The sequence below is a fragment of the Coturnix japonica genome, chromosome 21 (genome assembly GCF_001577835.2).
Source record: "Coturnix japonica isolate 7356 chromosome 21, Coturnix japonica 2.1, whole genome shotgun sequence".
NCBI lineage: Eukaryota > Metazoa > Chordata > Aves > Galliformes > Phasianidae > Coturnix > Coturnix japonica.
Genome location: NC_029536.1, coordinates 3276391 through 3296376, shown reverse-complemented (window position 1 = coordinate 3296376; position 19986 = coordinate 3276391). Strand labels below are relative to the sequence as shown.

Genomic DNA, 19986 nt, shown 5'->3' with positions numbered 1-19986 from the left:
GGACGAGGCACCGCGCTGACAGGGGCGGGGATGTGCACCCTGCTTTGGAAATGATGCTTTGAAAGATTGTTTCCTAAAGCACAAAAAGGTCATGGAGGGAACTATTTTCCTTTATTTTTTAATAAAATGCCACTTGCTGGCTGAGAGCAGCTCGCCGTCAGCTGTACTGCCGGAGGGCAGATTAATATTTTAGTCACTTGGGGATTGTGGAAGAAAGCTCCGCAGACATGTTCCTGTCAGCAACTTTTTTTCCCTCCTTTTTTCTTTGCTCTTCTCCTGATTTTTTTTTTTTCCCTTTAATTTGCTCTCCAGTTCTTCCTCCTTTCTTTCAATCTGGTATTTCCATGCCACATGCCCGGCGCTGTGCCCCCACAGACCCCGAGCTGTGGGTTGGGCTGTACCCGGTGGCTGTCACCCCACTCGCCCGCTGGGCAGATGCTCCTGCTGGGAGGCACGATGGGGCCGGGGCCGGGGCCTGGCCAGCAGTCGAAAGCTGCCACATTGCCTCAGCATTAACGGAGTCTTTAATAAACGCTTAAGAGGCAGCCCCGCAAATTAGTTATGACAGTTTGTGCAGAGAATCAGGTCTCCCCCACGCTCCTTCCGCCCTTCTCCTTTAAAGGGCCCATAGCCTGGACAACTTTGACATAATTTTGCAATAATTATCACTTGAAGAATTTCCACACTGGAGTGGACGTCAGAACCTATCATGTCAGCTCGGCAATAAACGCTGACCAGCAATCCCGGCGCTTCCCTCCCCCCACTCGTTTTTTCTGTGCTTTTTCCATTTGTGCAGTTCTGATGGAGATCTCACTTCTTTATTTGCTGCCCATCTCAGGCCTACTTCTTCCATCTCCATTTTCCCCTTCAATCTCGGTGTCTCTCTCCAGCAGGGAATGGACAAGCAGCAGCTCCTGGGCGGTTCAACCCGGTCCAGGTGAAGCAGGAGCCAGCAGAGGCCATGGGATCATCCTCTGCCACCGGGCAGGAGTCCCTGCAGGAGCACAGCTTGGACCTGAGCGTCAAGGACCACGGGTGAGTGACGTACAGAGGCAGCATGGCAGGTTCTGTCCAGCATCCAAGCTCTGAGAATTTGCTGTACCTGCAACCCAAGAGGACACAATGCTTTGCAGTGCTCAGGCTGCACAGCAGCTGAGTAGATGCCCAGCCTGGGGGCAGAGAGGGTCTCTGTGTTCCCCACCTGGTTCTTGGGGCTCATGAGCACTCTGTGACAAGAACTTCATCTCCTGTGCTCCTCTCAGAAGAATGAACCACTGACAAATCCCTTCTTTTACTTACTGAGATCTGCATGTCAGTGGGATGAAGGCTGCTCCTGAACCATATAGTGCAGGAACTTTGGCACAGGTGCAGCAGAGCAGTGAATTGGGTCTGCAAGGAGGACAGAACAGCTGGTAAACTGTGCTAGCCCACAGCTGTGGGCTTTGCCTCTCAAAGACTCCATCCCACTTGTCCAAAACCTCAGAATAGGAGAGTTTGGGGATTGTCCTGTGTTGGCACAGGGCCCCCAGCAAAGTGTCAGTCACCATCCCTGGAGCTGTTCAAGAACAGCGGAGATGTGGCACTGAAGGACAGGGTTAGTGGGCTTGGTGGGGATGGGTTCCCTGTTGGACTTGGTGATCCCAGTGGTCTTTTCCAACCTTAATGATTCTGTGTTTCTAAAACAGCAGTAAAATTGATACTGGCAATAACCAAGCCTGCTCTGCTTTGCCCCTTGATGTTTTCCTACTCTATTTAAGCAAGCTTCAAATAAGGACCCAAGCAATTGCAGTCAGCTGCAGCTGCTCCTGGTTACTCATCAGATGCAGGGTTGCCTTTCTGCAAGTGCAGCTGTGGCTGTAAGGTGTGGGGCCTTACTTGTTCTGCTGCTGCAGAGAGGCTGTACCTCTGTCAGTATGAGTCCTCAGTCAGCAGCCCCCCCTGGTTCTGCAGCACATCTATGGAAGTTCTATCAGGAAGGAGTGAAAACATGGTGGGCTGTGAGTTAGCTGATAATAAGAGGTGATGATGTGGGTACTGGGGGAGGTCTGCATTGTTTAATAGGTGAAATTCAGTAAACTTGGAACCTCTGTGTCTCTATTTTGGCTACCTTGAGGAGGAGTTTGGCCTGCCCAAGGGAGGGTGGGCATCATTCTCTTCCTCTAGATGCAGCAGGTGAGGAGTGAGGCAGCTTGAAGGGAGAAGGATTGATCTCAGTGCTCGCAGTCTCTGTGCACATCTTAACTAAACCCTGTTGGTTTGTGTGTTCCAGTAATGAATCAAATGGCCACACAGTCTCGGCAAATTCATCTCTTTTATCCTCGCTTATGAATAAGGTAAGAGCCATCCATCAAACGCCTTTCATTCCCCCCACCAAGAGAAATTAAAGCTGGGATGGCGGGGAGGGAGGGGGGAAGAGATGCGTTTGTTTTTTAATGTTTTGCCTCTAATAAGATGAGTTTGTACCATTTAAATTTTGAGACCATTTTTCATCGGGTATAATTTCAGAGCCACTGCTTACGAATTAATTTAATGAACTGGCTGAAGAAATATATTGCAGCCTCTGACACCTTTTTTTTCATCCTTTCGAGATGGAGGAGGGCTCTGAAAGATTTTTTTCCCCCATTTTTATTCCCAGAACCTGGCAACTTCTCTCGCTCTCTTTTTATAGTGACTCCTTTTTTTATTATTATTATTTTTTTAAACTCAAAAACATTTTCTGCCACTGGGGGAGGGGAGAGAATAAGAAAAACAATTGTAAGTTTTGAGCCGAAATCATCAATTGCTGCCTTTCTGGTGTGAGTAATGGTGTCCAGCAGAGCCCACTTTACCATCTTCTAGGATATTTATTTTAAATAACGCATGCTTTCTTTTTCCTTACTTTTTCCTTAAATTATACATCATCTCAAATATATATTCCCCTTTCACATGATAAATTCTACTGTACAAAGATGAATTTTCCTGTTGTATACAACTGCATTAGTGATCAGGGCCTCCTTTGAGCCTTGCCTTAATATTCCACTGTGATAGGTTTTACAGGCGTAGCAATTGCCATCCCCTTGGCTCTGGGTGCTGCGTGCATCGAGGCCATATAACCCTCAGGAGAGGGCAGAGTGACTTTGGTAGTCTCAGCTCCTTTCTCTCTTATTTCATCACACATTTTCCCCTGTTGTTTTAATTTTACCTTCATCCTTACACCACTTTCCTTCACCAGGTTTCTGCTATTTTGGATTTCTGGTGGTCCCTTTTAAACTTAATTTCCTTCCTGTGTGCTGGCCTTTTAGTGATTCCAAATACTCTGTTCTTTCTCTAGTGAATACATGTATTCAGTACATCTGCTGTTGGGGATCCTGAGCAAAGGAAAATACTCCTCCGAAAGATATTTCACTTGAAATTCTGTGCTTAGAAATAAGCACTTGTTTGTGTCATAGCCCAGCACAGAGGTATGGCACAAAGGATTGCTGCACAACACAGAGATTATTTATGTTGTGCAGCATAGATATACAACACAGATCTTCCTTTTTTAAAGGTGGGAATGGCATTAAAAGGTGACATAAAGCAGCCACTGGTCAGAAGGAACCCATTCCAAGGCTGAGGATTGCAGACCCAAGCTGTGTGTGCTCAGGAACGCACCGTGCTTGCTGCACACAGTTTGGTAGAGGAAACCTTTCATTAATAGTCCAGGGAATAAACAACAACAACCAAAAAAAAACCTTTGCAGAAACTGAATGGCCAGCACCAAGGAAAAAAAGACAGGCTGAATACCTGCCTTCAGCCATAAAGAGCTGCAGTCTGCACAGAGCAGCAGGGGCTTTACCTTCAGGGGGCATTAAGGAGCCTCAAGCAGCCAGGGTTCCTGTAGCGTGCTGCAGTTTATTTAGGGGGGCTGTCAGGCTTAATTAACTGATATTTATAAAGGGCTTTGAGATCCTCAAGTGGGTGGAGTTCACAGCGCAAGTACTGGGTCTAATCCTGGATTTTATTCACACTGTGAATTTCAGTGTTGTTACTGGAGGTAATTGAGAGAGCAACAAAACAGGACCTGGCCTGGGGAACCGTGCATTCGTTGGGAAAGAACATTTTCTCTCCAGCACTCTGGAATAAATGTCCTCTTTCCATCCCACACCTCCAAAGCTTCTCAGTTCAGAATCTATTAGAAGCCTTCTACACAGGGTTATGGGTCTCTGTCCTGTGCTGTGGATGAGGTATCCATCGAGCACAGAGAGTGAAACAAGTTCTTCAGTGAAATCAGTAGGAATTTGCTGAAGACTTTTATAGCCCAGATTATTTTTTTTTTCACAATTGAATGAGATTGTTTAAAAACGGTTATTTTCTTCCACATGAATTCCTGATGGTTCCTTTCAATAAGGAGACAGCTTTGCTGCTGAGATGATTCTGAATGAATGAGAGCCTGCCATTTCTATCACTGGCTCTGCACCCTGAGCCCAGCATCTTATAGGAGCTGTGTTGGGTTATTACTGATTCAGACTGCACCAGCATCTGTGCACCTTTTCCATACTCAAACAGGGCCTGTCTCCCTCCACCTCAGTTCCGCAGTGTGTGGCACAGATGCTTCATTTCTTCACACAGGAGACATGAATACCAGATGGGCGCCATGTACTTTGCGACAGTTGGGTAGAGGATGCCCAATAGTGGAGTGTTATTAAGCTGTGCTGGTGAGTTGGGGCAGCCTGCGCAAACTTCTTGTCTTCTCTCTTTGAAGGCACAGCTTTCCATGGGACTGTCCCGAGGCTGTTCAGACCAGCAGTGTCTGCAGTTGTGTGCTGGGTTTGACGTGGTGTGTGTATGTTCTTGTTGCAGATGTCCAAGACTAGTGCCAGCCTTGGCAACCTGCTGAACATTAAGACAGAAGGAGATGGCAGCCAGGCTGGGGCTGGGGAGCCAACACAGTACTTGGGCAAGGCAGTGAAGGCTCTTGTCCAGGAGAAGCTCTCTGAGCCGTGGAAGATGTACCTGCGCCGGTAAGGGGGGCATCGGGCTGGGAGCAGAGGAAAGGGAAATGATCTCCTTTGAAAAGCGCCTGGCTCATTAGTCCACATTTGAATGCTGAGTTCTCAGACCTTCATTTAACACTGTTTGCCAAAGTACCTCCTTAGCTCCTCTTCATTTTCCATTCTATAAGAGCTAGGCATCAGCTGTAGTTTGCTTATACCTCTGAATCACTGTTAGACCCCATTGAGTTGTTAGGTACAGAGTATGTAAGCCTTAAAATGCTGTGGAATTCCATCTGATGGTAGGTCTGGGGCAAAACAGGGAGTCCAAGGAGATATGGGAACTGCATGGTTTCTACTGTTTTTCTTGCCGGCAACAAGGCTTGAAAGGAAAATGGAACAGATACAAAACTCACCCACACACGGACACAGGCACATACATGCCCAGACAGACACACGCTTTGAGCATACACAGATACACCCAGGCAGGCACATATCGGTTGGTGCTCTGACACAGATAGTTGCTTGCAAATGCCTGTGGACACTTTGAAAATCACAGACTTTGATGGAAAAGACTCGAAGGTCCTCTAGTCCATCTGCCCCTGGCCAATGTGAGATCTTTCCCTGCAGTCCACTTGCAGACATTTTGTCCAGCCTAGTTTTAATTATGCCAAGCTGCTCCCTTGTTTCTGGGAGCACTATTCTACCATGTAATGTATTTCTCTGTCAGGATCTTTTTGCATGGTTTGCTGCCTGAATTTCCCTTTCCGTGATTTTGTTGCAGTTCTAGTTATATCCCCTTGAACTACAGCGGATAATTCTTTTCCACAATTGGAGTTCACCCCCTTCAGATAGTCACAGACTTTTAGCATATCATTTAATGAAGCTTATTTACTTCCTTTAATCTGACTTTGTAAATTAGTCCCTTCAGCCTGCTGATCATGTTGTTGCTGTTCCCTCAGTGGGTGCAGAATTGGGCTGTCATTCCTGTATCACCACACTAGACATGTAACAAGCTTCCTGCCCCATATATGCAGCTCAAAATTGTGCTACCTTGTTTGCATCTATATTACATCATGTATATGTATCATGCTTACCATCGCCTGCTAAACATGATTGCTGGTGAGGTTGTTCTTCTGAGTCCTCTATGTATAAAAACACTCTCCTCGCCCCCAGATGTATTAGCTGTTTTCTCCAAATATGACTGTCAGATCAGAACCTTCCCCTGTGTCTTGCAAGGCCTCCCTGTGTTATTTCTCTCCTCTAGCACTGGTGTTGCCAACTCCTCCCAGTTTAGTATCTTCTGTGAATTTCATTAGCACACTGTTTACTCCTTCTCCTAGATTGCTAATGAAGATGTTAAATAAGCTCAGACCTAGCCAAAGTCATCCTTGCAGCATTCACAAGATGCCTCCTCCCAGCTCGATGTGGTGCTGTTTGTCATTAGCCTTTGTTTACGGTCCTTCAGCCAGTTCTCAATCCGTGTGGTAGCTTTCCCATCCAAGCCAACTTGAATTAATTCTAAGCATATGCAAGACTGTATCAAAACGCTTTACTAAAATCCAAATATATTGCATCCCTTCATCCACTAATTTTGTAATTCTATCAAAAAAAGCAATTAAATTTGTCTAGTAAGATTTATTCTTTATAATCCCGATGCTGTTTATTGCTCGTGGTTCCTTTATCCTCTAGATGTTTAATGATTTTCTCCTCCCTCTTAATATTTGTTCCATTACTTTACTGGAAGGAGAAGTTAAGACTAGAGGTACGATAATTGCCAAAGATCACTCGACTTTTTCTCTTTTGAAAGAATCAGTGCCTAAATTGTAATATTTTTTTTCCAGTTTTCTACTATCTCCCTCTTCTCCATGGCTTAAAAAATAACAAATAGTAACGCAATCAGTTTGCGAGTTAATTTCCATTGCACTTCAGGACATGCATCATCCAGACTGGTTGATTTGTACATATTTATATTTTCCAACCAGTCTCTTTATCTGCTCTTCTAGGAGGTCTTCATTTCAGCCCTAATTGTCTGCCTTGTCTTTAGTTTCCTTGTCCAAAGCATGTTTTATAAGGCGTCTGTTTTCGACTCATCACCTCCCTGGCATATTTATCAGGCTTTTTTTCTAAGTACAAAACCCCTCGACCTTGATAAAACAAGCCCTTTAGCTTGCAGTAACTTGGTTTCTTATCTCTTATCTTACCTTTACTTTCCGCCATCTTCTCCCTGCAAGCCTTAACTGACTGCATGTGTTCTACATCCACTGGCCTTTTCATCTCCAGTACATGATATTGTTTTTTTTCCTTCTTTCTCTACCTTCCGATTGTTAGGAGGTTCCCCCTGGGACCGTGCAGGCTGCTGTTTGTTTCTTGCTTTCCTGCTCATCAGAGCAACTGTAGTCTGTTGTACCTTAATTATGCAAGATTCCCCTGTTAAGTTTCAGATCCTTCCTGCCAGCATTTTTTACTTGATTTCTCCATTCTGAAGTTTCCTGAAATCATGTGTGTTGTGCTGCTGTCGTTAAGTTTGGAGAATCTCAGCAGTGGATGAGCAGCAAAACCATGCTTGCTTGTTATTCTCCTCTTGACCAGTTCCTTTGAGATGGCTTTAGATGATGTACTTTAGATGTGTACTTAGGGACTGTATGATTCTTTCTGCATATTAGGTTGTAATTGCTGTGTAGGTGAAGCTTTGTTTCTCCCATCCATGTGATAGCCTGTTGTTGCCAGTGTGCTTGTTGGGTGGGAATGTGCTGGATCTCGGTTCCCTTGTTCGTTTCTGTTTGCTACTCCCAGTAAATTCAAGCAGATTTACTAACCTTTGATCTTCCCCCAGAGCTCTGACTTTTGTACACAGATGCTCCAGAGCACTGATGGTTTGTCATCTTTTTATCAAATTTGTTCTGTATTTTGATCCTACTAAAAGTGAACACGAGTTCCTCAGTCAAAAGCAATTGAGGGGAAATTCTCCGCATTCAGACCTGTGTAACCAGCCATGATCAAGCAGCAATGCCAGTCTGTGCAGCAGGGACAATGACATGAGAAAACAGGATGCTGTTAGAGTTGAGAAACGAAATGTTTCTTCCATGTCTGTTTTGACATTCCTTCTGTAAAATACCTGCTTGTCTGCTTTGGCCAGGTTTGGTACCAAGGATTTCTGCGATGCGCAGTGCGACTTTCTGCATAAGGTGCATTTCCACTGTGTCGTGGAGGAATGCGGTGCCCTCTTCAGCACTTTGGATGGAGCCATCAAGCACGCCAAGTGAGTAGGAGAGCTCTAGCTTTGGGAAATCACACAGAGCAGGAGGAGAGGCCTCAGTGAGGGAACACCTACTTGACAGACAGTGTGTTCAAGGAGACTGGTATTTCTCAGAGCATGCAAGTACACCAGATACAAAGAAAGTACAGGATGCAAGAGGGAAAGGAGCCTGTAAACCCCAACCATTGTGGCTGGTTGCAGACGTGTTGTAGAGCAGACAGCTTCCCCTCACTGTGGTGTGGAAAGCATTTTATTTTTCTTGTCATGACAAATTTTCTTTAACAAGCCTTCCCTAACCCTTTATTTGTATGGTTTTAAGATGTTGGCATCATGAAGGTAAGGCTCTTGAAAGGAAACAAAGCATTCAGCTCAACAGTCAGTTCTCCTGCTTGCCTTGCAGTGTTCTGTATTGTAAACTCTTACATCATTTTGGAAAGCAGCAGGCAGCTCAGGCTTGGTAGCCAGAGCAAGGTGTCATGGCCTGTCTTGTAACAGCAGCTGTGCAGCATGCTCAGCTCTGGGTGACTCTCGTGTGAAGAGTGAAGTTGAGATATGCTCCCATTGTCACAATGAGGGAACTAACAGAGGAAGGCTGGGATGCTGCAGGTTTTCTCTATAATTAATTTGTACAGGACACAGTCTGCAGTTTAATCCCATGGCACATTCCTTTTAAAGGCAAAGGAAGATTAGCCTGAACAAAGACTGAGTGTGGCCCTCAGCAGCTGGCTGCATGACTGAGTCTGACAGGGTCTAAAGGGAAGGTGATGTGGTGAAGTTAAAGGCAGGAGGATCTGTTAGCACAGTTGGTCTCTGGAGTTGAATGTTTCCCTGTGTTTCACTACTTTTGTTTCTCAAAACAGATATGGGAAGTGACCCTCAGTTGTGCTGACCTTGCTGGCTGTAGCTGTTCTTGCACTGCTCTGAATTTAACAAGCTATTATACTTAACAAGCTATTAGACTTTTCTGACTCTACCCCACCTAATGAATTCCCTTCTCCTCACAGATCTTCTCTGTGGCCCTACAGCTGTCCACACAGTGGGTGGAATCCCTTTTGGGGTTTTACTCAGCTAGTTTGCTTGTAGACTGCAGGCATGTTTTGTTGATGTTTCATTGTGTTATATGCAGTACTTAATGTTATGTCCAAATTTCACTGTCTCTTTGCAGTTTTCACTTCAGAACTGAGGGTGGGGCTGTGAAAAGTAACTCTGAGTCTCCCTTCTCAACTACTACTGACAGTAAGGCTTCACTGGGCCCTTCATCACCATCTGCTACGTCTGCCACCATGGCGAGCGCTCCGGCCCTTGATGTGCCCACCCCAAGCCCAGCAACTGTGCCCTCTGCCCCCACACTACTAGCTTGGAAGCAGCTGGCTTCAACCATACCCCAAATGCCTCAGATCCCAGCATCAGTGCCTAACCTGGCAACCTCACCCTTGGCTACGACTTCCCTGGAGAACGCCAAGCCTCAGGTCAAACCCGGATTTCTCCAGTTCCAGGAGAAGTAAGTAGTTGGAGATGCTGCTTGCGTCCCTTTGTCCTCTCCAACCTTGCAATCCTCTCTTTACTGCTCCTTAGAGTTGTATTCTACATCTGTATTCACCCACTGAGATGCCTTCTGTCCAGCAGACAATCCAGGCTTTATTTTAAAGGAAACTTGCTTCTATAAACTCTAGAACATCCCCTCAGCTATTTTGGAGGAAGAAAAACACAGGATTTTTTTCTAGTACATCTGGGAGCACTTTTAGATAAGAGTTCAGAGGAGAAATAAACTTGCTGACATATCACTGGAGCTTTTTTTTATACCTCGTGGGAGGTAAACAGAAATAAATGCTCTTTGCCATGTCTTGATACTAAAGGCAACAAAGGGAGCATAGCATCTCCACAGCTGCAAGGTAACTAAGAGTACGGTGCTGTGATGATGGTTCTGTTTCTAGTGTACAAATACACAGAAGTTAGGTGGGTTACAGAAGGCCTCAGGAGTTCACAGTCAGGTTGGGCATTGCAGCTTTGTTGTTGAGGCTGATGGAGTATCCCACTCCGAGCCACACACTGACACTGTCTGCTTTTAAAGAAGTGTATTGATAATTTTTCATATCTCTGAGTAAGTAACATTGGATACAGTGCTCAGGATCCAAGACATCAGTGTTCAGCTACCTCCTATCTGACCTCTGTGTGCACAGTTCAGAAGCCAAGGAGTGGGCAGGGGGAGTTGGGTACCAAAATTTAACAGGACTGCTGCAGATTTTGTCTAACTGGGGCAATTTCTGGCATTTTCCATGTGACTGGGAGGTGTCTGAATCACCACTGAAGTTCAGATCCCAAAAGAAAGCTTTAAATTAGAACTGTGACCCTTAAAAACTACAGATCCCACCATGCATTGCTGTATTTTAATAATCTTAATTAAGAAAGTGCATGGGCTTGCTACAGTTGCAGTAGTATTGCCGGCATCAATTTTATTGAAGAGAAAGGAGGCTATGGGAAATCTGTAGGCCATGTTTGGAACAGAGACTTCAGCTGGGTTCCCCTTGAATTAAATGTTGGCAAAGAAACAAATGTGTGAAATGAGTGAAGGTGATGATTGGGTTTTGGATGTGTTCCAGCGATCCCTGCCTGGCAACGGACTGCAAGTATGCCAATAAATTCCACTTCCACTGTCTCTTTGGGAACTGCAAGTACGTGTGCAAAACCTCTGGCAAAGCAGAATCCCACTGCCTGGACCACATCAACCCCAACAATAATTTGGTGAACGTGCGAGACCAGTTTGCTTACTATTCGCTGCAGTGTCTTTGTCCAAACCAGGTAAGAGTAATTCAGTGCATCCCATCCTGAGGATGCGTGCGGGAGGAGCGTGGGCAAGAACAAGTAGGCAGTGCAGCAGGAACTGAGGCCAAGGATTTTATTCCTGGTCTGATGACAGATCCGTGGAAGAAGGATCTTAATTACTTGATCTACTGTTTGGGTTTCCATTGAACAAGAAATCCCACTGCTTTTACGTGTGATTTGAGTGGACAAGGTAGCTCGAATGAGCTCAGAGATGCAGGATGGAGTAAAGTAAAACTGATGGTTACTGGGGAAACCCACAAGTTCAGGGTAGTGATGGAATCTTGGCTGGGGTTCAGGATATTTCAGGGTAGAACAGTGCAGTGCAGAATACATAACGGGGAGCAGGTTTGCATTGTGGCTCATAGAAAATAAAGTGGACGTAATCCAGAGTATCAGCTCACACCTCTCTTCTCTCAGAGGAACAGCATTAGTAGCAGGCAAATGAGGGTGCATTTGTTTCATGTATGCTTAAAGTAACCCACCTATTTGCTCCCCTCCAGCACTGTGAATTCAGGATGAGAGGGCATTACCACTGCCTTCGTCCTGGCTGCTACTTCGTGACTAACATCACCACCAAGCTGCCCTGGCACGTGAAAAAACATGAGAAGGCAGAGAGAAGGGCAGCCAACGGCTTCAAGTATTTCACCAAGCGAGAAGAATGTGGCAGATTAGGTGAGTTGTCTTCTTTCTCCCTCACCCTTTGCATGTCTTTCCTACATTCAGGCTAAGAGTGGAATGAGTTAAAGCATACGAGTTCGGCTGGAGATGTATTTGGTAATTAAATTACTAAACGAGAAACAGAATCGACCAGAAATCAGTTCCTGATCTCCCTGTGTTGAGGCACGAGGATTCCTATTTTCTCAAATAGATCAAAGGTCTTAAATGACTAGGAGCTGTAGTATGGAGGATTTCATGTACACATTTGTTTGGAGATGCAGGTTCCCCTTTGTTTTTCCTTTTGATTTTAAAGGCCATTTAAAAACATTTATTTTTCTTGTTTTTTGCGGGGAGATTTTTGCAGTCTTTGCCCAAGACAAGCTCTAGATCCAGAGTTGAAGGGTACAAGCAGCGTATGGGAAATGTCTGTTCTGATGAGGCTCTCGTGCAGGTCCTGCTGTATCGACCTCTGGCTGTGGCTGTGCCTGACTCCACGCAGCTTCAAATGACTTTTGTTTTTCTGTTGCTGTTGCCAGGGCTGCGTATTGAAAGCCAAAGGGGTAAATAACCTGAGACAGAAGTACGGAGAAGGGCATGCAGTAAACTGCGCTATTCTCCTGACCCTGTTCCGCACAGCTGTCTGTGAGCGCTGTGCCTTCATCACAGCCCTGCACCAGCACACAGCCAAAGGAAGCCCTGCTGTGCACACAGCCTCAGACCATGGCTTGCCCATTTGCCAGAACTATTAGCAGTGCTCCAGCAGTTATTAAATCTAAGTGCCTCTGGTGTAAAGCTGGTAAAACAAATGTTCCCACGGAGGTATCCTCAAGCTGAAGCCCAGTGCTCTGTGCTGGAGGCAGTCCCTAGGGAACGCTGCAGCGCAGCTCCATCCTCACCCCCAGGACTCGCTCTGCTGCCTTCTGCCTTACTGTTATCACAGAGCCAGTCTTCCTATTGGTCCTGGCTTAATGCTGAATCAAAGTGGGGTTTGGAATAACACGTCTGACCTTCTTGTCCATTCCTCCTGCTGGATGCTGCTCCTTCCCACTGTGACACCCACAGTGAGCAGAACCAAACAGCAGGAATCTGTACCCAAATGGCAACTTGTTTGTGGTAACTGGGGTAATGAGTGTCAACACTGCAGAGTCAGTACTCACCTAGGTCTGATTTACACGTCACTGGATTCAGCAGCTGCCGTTATTTACTCAACTTTAGGCGTTTCAGGTGATAGAAGGGGCTAGACAAAGCAGGACAGTGATACATGACACCCAGCCTACACGGCTGCCTTGGTAACGGGCGAGCCTTCACCTGCCCTTTGCTGATACCGTTTCAATCCCACCAGCCCTGTTTGTTCTTCATCCTGAAGAACAGCGACGTGATGGGGAGGACAAACGAGGTGGGGCTGTGGGGGAGTGGAATACCTAAACAAACACCAACTTGGCTTGCACATAAAACGCTGTCTGTGAGCTAAAGATGGGCTGGGTGATTCGGGAGCTGCTTGGCGGTGAGATGGCTACGGGCTGCGTGTGTCAGCAGTGTTTGTTTTGGGATTGGAGGGGTACACGCATCCACTGGGATGTACGTGTGCCTATGGCTTGGGCTTGCCATGTGTTAAATGTGTGTTTAGCCTGCGCTCTGCTTTGGCCTATGTAGAGACAGACAGAGTGCTGGATGGGTAGGTGGATGTGTTTGTGTGGGTGTAGATGAGCATACCAGCATGTAAATGCTTGTCTGTTTTGCTGTACAGCTCTCTGTTGTAGGTTAAGTACGCATACAGCAGGTGCAGAAGCACTGGCCTGCTTGAGGGGCTGTGAAAGTTTGTGAACACGCACGCATTAGATCAATAGATGGATATTATATGTTTTTGTGTATTTTAGTATAGGTGTATTTGTGTATACATACAGAGAGAGTGAAAAAACGTGTATATGTATGTAAATAAAGGCAGGTGGGTGTCGATAGATGAATACAGCTGGGGCTGTCTGTAGCTCTGTGCCTGTATGTGTGTAAGGTGAAGTACTGGGGATGATGGAGAGCAGATGCAACCTGACTGTTGATGTTGCTCTGTTTTTACTGCAACAAGCCATTATTTGTCTGCTACAGAATGCAGCTATTCAGAATAGCCTGTTAACAAGATACACAAACTCCCAGCATACATGGCAGTTTCTGCAAGGAGCAGAATGTGTTATGGGTCCTTTCCAACTTGGGATGTTGTGTGGTTCTGTGCAGTGTGACATCAGTTGTTGTTTAATGGCTGCCCCTATTACACTGCTAATTTGGAGTGGCAGTAAGCGCTTCCTGGCTTTCTGTCTGACCATACACTGTCCTGTCCCAGAGCTGGTGCTTCTAAGAGACTGCTCATCTGCTTGGAGCATAGTTAAAGAGAGAAAAAGAACTTTTCCTTTTAGATCTACTTGTGAGTATTTTCAATTGCAAGTATGACGACACAGCCAGGTGTCTTGGTTTCTTTCCCTTTGGAAAAGAAAGGGTACTGGCTAAGACTGGGGAGTATTGGACGCTACTAAACATCACTGTTACTTTCTGTGTAACAAAACAAAGAGGGATGGGACTAGTCTGCTGCTGGTCCCCTCCTTAAACATAATCCTATTTTTCAGTTGCTGAGCAGGCAAAAAAAAACAAAACCCAAACTTACTTTCATTCATGACTGCTCATGAGGAGCCCATGACCACTGATACTCTCCAGTCTCCATATAGCAGCAGTCTTGTCCTGTCTCCAGACCATCTTCCTTGTGATCTGTTTTCCTCTTGGTACCATTCATGTACTACATACACGCACTCTGTGTCTGCAGGTTGCAAATACAACCAGGTGAACAGCCACTTCCACTGCATTCGAGAAGGCTGCCAGTTCTCCTTCCTGCTGAAGCACCAAATGACATCCCATGCCAGAAAGCACATGAGAAGGATGCTGGGGAAGAATTTTGATCGTGTTCCTACTCAGGTAGCTCGCTGTTTTGTTTTGTTTTTGTTTTATTTTACATTATAGATCTGAATGTAGTGACAGAACCATTGGTTGCTTGCTGCAGAACTGTTAGTGCCAAGGCACTCACACCCAAAGTCTTAAGGATACTTGTCTGCACTGAGGAATGCACCTGGGATGCATGAGTTCACCTAAGCTTGCTTTGGCTGCTTTGACTTCTGTAATACAAGGAGAGATGATAAAGCATAGACATCAAAGCATTACTTAATCTAAACAGCCTTTCCTTGTGAGTAGTACAGAGAAACGTTTCAGAAGAACAACACTGAAAGATTCATATTTACAACTTGCACTCCTTCCCTGCTCTCTTCAGCATACACCAATTGGCTTATTAAAATTGAAGCGCTTAGGATGTGGAAGAATTGAACGCGCTGGTTAAAGCAAACATTTCCTGTTGCACATAAAGAATTATTTGCTGCTTCTACCTCAGCTGGGAGGAACACCAGTCTCAACATTTCTCTGCTGACTGGGAGTTATGTAGGGCAGCACAGTCACATCTTTTTTTCTAACCCAACTGACAGCAACTGCTTTGTCTATTGCACAAATAAATCCAAATTTCAGCTGCAGCACTGACCACCTGCACTTTTATATCCTAGCTCCAGGTTTCTCCATTTATTAGGGCTCAGTAGGCACTTACTGATATGTTTTGTTATGCGTTGCTTCTGGTTACCTGCCTAGGTACAACTGTCCAGTGGTAACCAGGTCACAGCAGCACCTGCTCAGGTCACTGGTTTCTGTCTGTGGTCCCATTGCCATGTCTCAGCAGGCAGGCACTAAGGCCAGTAGTCACACTCCCAGTCTCTAAATGCAGCAGGACCTACCACTGTAAGGCAGCAATGCCAAGATTAACACCTCTTGTTTTTGAATGCATCAGAATCTGTGCACCAGGATAGCAGTGCCAAGATTAACACTCCCAGCCTCTGAGCACATCACAATTCACATACCAGGATACATGTGCCAAGTTTAATGCTCTGAGCTCCCAGTGAAGGAAGATGCATGCTGCTAGCCACAGTGCCATGGGTTTCACTCATGAACATGTTCCATTTGTTCCTCATGAGCAGCAGCAGAGAGAAATAAACGTGCCGACAGATGGTTTTGGTCTTGGCATCTTGCTTTTGGTGTGAAAGTCCCCGTCCTGCTTCCTTACTGCAGGTTATTGGCCACACTCCAAGAAATGAAAATCTCCCCCAGGTTGGCAGCATGGCACCCAGCCCAGCCTCATCAGGAACCCCAGCTTCCTTTCAGGGACCCCCGAGCATGATGGACACTGAAACAGATGAGTACATGGATTACACTGGCTGTAGCCCTGGGGGGATCTCTTCTGAATCTTCCAATATGGACCGCAGCTGCTCCAGCACTCCAGTGGGCAATGAAAGTACATCAGCAGGTAAGACAGAAAGGGGGTGAAATTGGGTAGTCAGTTGCCTAATCTCTTGGGAGATAAACTCATGAAAGGACAACTGCACCTTAAAATACGAACTGCATTTGTTTCGTGGTAGTGTCTCATACTAACTTAGGTCCCTCCATCATTGAGAGAAGAGATCCATCAGATTGTGCACCTCAAGGGTCCGTGAGCTAACAGTGCATCTTTCTTTCTCCCCTGGATGGAGGTTTTTATCCCATGTCTTGGACTGGATCTAGTTGAATAATTGCTTTAAACAAAAGTAATTCAGAAGCTGTGGGACTCTGCTGTCCCTGCCATTTCCCCAGTTATCTTTTAGGGTATTTTTGTGCAGCACGTGAAGTCAGACTTTATTTTATTTTCTAATAGTGTTGAGGTACAGAGAGGTTCTGCAATAGCAAATATTACATATAGAAGGGGGGAAAAAGACTACTGCATCTTCAGAAAGCACCATATAAGAGCAGCTCACTGAGCTCCCTTTCTCTTGCAAAAACCATTGTGCCACTTGGCAAAGTGTTGCACAGAGGAGACCTCCATCATGTTCCTCTTTTTGGAAATAAGTTTCTGCCATTATTTCCTGCTTGCAAGGATAATGAGCAGCCATCTCCTCCTGCCCTGTGTTACATGGTTATCTCTTCAGCAGTCTGGTTTCTCTTATGAATTCTGTTATCATCTAGTGTTAGTTCAGGGATCTCTTAGCTGTCCTTCCCAGGGTAAGCTGTGTTCTGGGTAGTCTGCCTCCCTGAGTTTGCTTTAATCTCACATGTGTTCTCCTGCTTTGCATTCCCATACCACATACATGAAAGTTATAGTATAGCACATCTAACCATATGTTACCATCATATGAGCACTGCTGCATCATGACAGGGGATGCCCCATGGCATTAAAGCTCCTCCAAAGCGTTTTGGTGGGACAGTGATTTCTGGCACTCAGCACCATCCCAGCAAGTCACACGTCCTAGGAAAAGTCCCCTCACTGGTATCCAGGTGGTGAGCAGCTGCCCCTGCCCAAACCTGAGACAGGGCTGGTGGTTGTTGGTATGAGCTGGCACCACAGAAATGTGCAAGGACCAGACAAGCAGGAATTTCTGCTTGAAAGCCTATGGCTGTTCCTCCATGCCATTAAAGCCACCTCACCTTCTGCAGAGACAACCTTCCTCTTCCTGATGCTGTCAGTTCCTCACCTTCTGTTTCTTCTCTGTTACAGTTCTGTTTCATACATTTGTTAACGTGTTTTCCATTTTCATCACACTGCTTCCGCTCTTGGGTTCTCATTTTATTTTTTCTTTTCTTTTTTTTTCTTTTTGTTTGTTTCTTATTTTTTTTTTGTTTTCCTTTTTTTCTGCTTTTTTTTTTTTTTTTTTTTTTTTTTTTTTTTTTTTTTTTTTTTTTTTTTTTTTTTTTTTTTTTTTTTTTTTTTTTTTTTCTCTCTCCACGTTCTCCAGGCTGCCTGGTTCCTTCTACTGCCACTGCTGCTGCCGATGATGCTACCCACAATGCTCCACAACCTCAACCTCCACCTCTGCCTCCATCTTTCTCACAAGCCCTGCTTAGGTCTCCCATTCCCACCCTCCCCTATCTTTTCTCTCCATCTTGTCTCTCATACTCTCTGCTCAGTGCCACTCTTGGATCCAGCAGAGGCATTGTCATGCCTGCCGCCAGCACCACTGGGTTTTCGCCCATCATTGCCACTCCAACTCCAGTAAAAAGTGACGTTCCCTTAGTTCAGGATGCAGCAGGTAACACTTTGCTTTCTCTCTCAGTGTCCTTTGCCCATCTCCTTCCCCACTCACCTTGCCCACATTTTTCTTTGCACCTTTTGAGTCAGTTAAAAAAAAAAAAAAGCCTTTGTCACTCTGTGTCTCACTTAACATTATCCAAGGGCCCTTCCATACCTGCTCCGTTTTCTGACATGGTAACCACAGCTATGGAGTGCAGCCAAAAAGCAGAGCAAATCATTGTGAAAAATTCAGATACCTGAGAGAATTTTCAAGCCAACTCCAAACTGTGAGGAAAATCAGTAGTTAAAATTCACTTTTCACCTCTTGATAACAGCAGGATGGCCACAAAGCAAACTTTGGCTCTTGTAGCATTAATGAACCTGGACTTCTGCATTAGAACTTCTAGACCACCTAGCCCAGTGCCTATTAGTGTTGCACGCATCTTGGTAGGTAGATGCCTCCAGTAGTTTTATAGCTCCTTTCAGCCTCACTGCTTCCTATTCACATATAAAGCCATAAAATTCAGGGCTGCTTTCCCCAGCACCAGTAACAGAGGGAAGTACAGTCAGTGTCACTTTAATGACATCATCAGGCATCTCAGGCTGTTTCTCACACTCACTGTTGTTTGCATCTGCTCTTACAGCTGCAGAAAATACACTTAGAGCTTTAGTTTCAAGCTGCCGTGTTTCCCATGTGTGACTGAGATCAGAGGTGGCTCAGGCTGGGGATTCTCATTCTGGCTGGAATGGTTTTTAGGGTGTGTCTCAGCTTTGGCTTCTTTTCCCAACTCCCAGCTCTTTTCTAGTTAATCAAGAGCATATTTGTTTCACACTAAAGAGGATTCTGGCAGCCTATAAACGTCCCAGTCATCCTTCCTGCCAGCTTTAGTGTATGCATGTGTAGTAACATGCAAATCTGGAGTATGGCTGGAGGACCAGCTCTGCTTGGAAGCTCAGGGCTTTTTGTCACGGGATTTGGCTGGAAAAGTATCCACCCCCTGTCCAGAGCAGTGTTTTCCAGTGACCAAAATATGCAGTAAACTGTATTTTTAAGTGATGTGCATGTTACCTACATTGTCTTCCCTTTGTGCTCTTCTTCCCTCTAATTACATATTTTTAAGTTTCTTTTGTTTTTACCTATTGATCTTCAGATAAGTTTTTTAAATGTTTACATTGTTATTAGTTGAAAAGCCAAGCTTATAGCATGTACTTACCATTCAGATTTGATTGGGATTAATCTGCAGGTTTATGGTCTCCAGCTGAGCATTAGGGACTGAGCGCTGTCTAATGGCTGATGAGTGTAGCAGGTTACCTTCTTTTTCATACCCTTGTTCTTTAGTTTGCAGTTTGAGCACAGGTGCATGTAACGAATGGATGTGAAAGATCTTTTGCTCTCTGCTCACACTGCAACCTGTATAGCCCAGGTACAGCAGCAAGCCACTGTATGGGGAGTTCAGGTTGCTGCTACTCTGCCTGTAGGCTTGCACCTTTGGGTATGGGTATGTTTAATGTTTGGAGGCTTCCTTGGATAATTGTCCAGATCCTTTTTATCTAAAGAGTTGTAAGCTAGCAAGCCAGCTATAGCAATAATAGCATCCATTGCTTTTGTACCTGCTTGTCAGCAAGGAAAAAAAATAATCCTACAGCACTCAAACAAATGAGTGTTTCCTCAGTCTCCTAGAATAGGATGCAGGCTGGTCCCATGCACTGCATGGCTCAAATCCTGCCTCTCTTTAAAAGGATGACAATTTCAGCAGGAAGGTGGAGGGCAAAGAAGAAAAAAGTGTGCTTTAGTTGCAAGCTATAATTTCCAATTATACTCACAGTTTTGCAGCTGGTGTGAAATTCTTCTTGCCTCCAACCTTGTCTGTGCTGTGTGTTGGTCCTGGAGATCTTGATTCTGGAAATAGTAAGCAGAGAAGGAAAAAAATGTTAATAGATACAATGAGGTCGAGTCCTTGATGTCATCTGGCTCCTAGGGGACGTGAACACTAGCCAGTTATGCTGGCCCTGTGAATGAAAGTGGAAGATAGATGAGGGCTCTTTATTTACTAGGGGCATCATGTGATTTTTGAGACTCATGGGAAAGCCATAGAACTGGTATTTTCTCTTGGAGTCCGCTGGCTAGTGATGATGAGAATTGGCCCCATTGAACATCTGTCCATCTGTCTTTCTAAGTGCACTCA

General features: G+C 45.2%; 1 protein-coding gene across 6 annotated transcripts in view; it reads left to right on the top strand.

Annotated features, from left to right (window-relative positions):
- The window catches only part of CASZ1 (castor zinc finger 1), a 146731-nt gene that overhangs the window by 120931 nt on the left and 5814 nt on the right, over window positions 1-19986 (top strand). For 2 of the 6 annotated variants that reach the window (XM_015882420.2, XM_015882416.1), the window contains 10 exons: window positions 891-1035; window positions 2270-2333; window positions 4819-4979; window positions 8089-8211; window positions 9374-9709; window positions 10809-11007; window positions 11532-11703; window positions 14495-14643; window positions 15832-16066; window positions 17526-17819. In XM_015882420.2, coding sequence (XP_015737906.1) covers window positions 891-1035; window positions 2270-2333; window positions 4819-4979; window positions 8089-8211; window positions 9374-9709; window positions 10809-11007; window positions 11532-11703; window positions 14495-14643; window positions 15832-16066; window positions 17526-17819 — 1878 coding nt within the window. The remainder of the gene's footprint in view (window positions 1-890; window positions 1036-2269; window positions 2334-4818; window positions 4980-8088; window positions 8212-9373; window positions 9710-10808; window positions 11008-11531; window positions 11704-14494; window positions 14644-15831; window positions 16067-17525; window positions 17820-19986) is intronic. The other 4 variants (XM_015882417.1, XM_015882418.1, XM_015882423.1 and 1 more) reach the window with 4 other exon arrangements.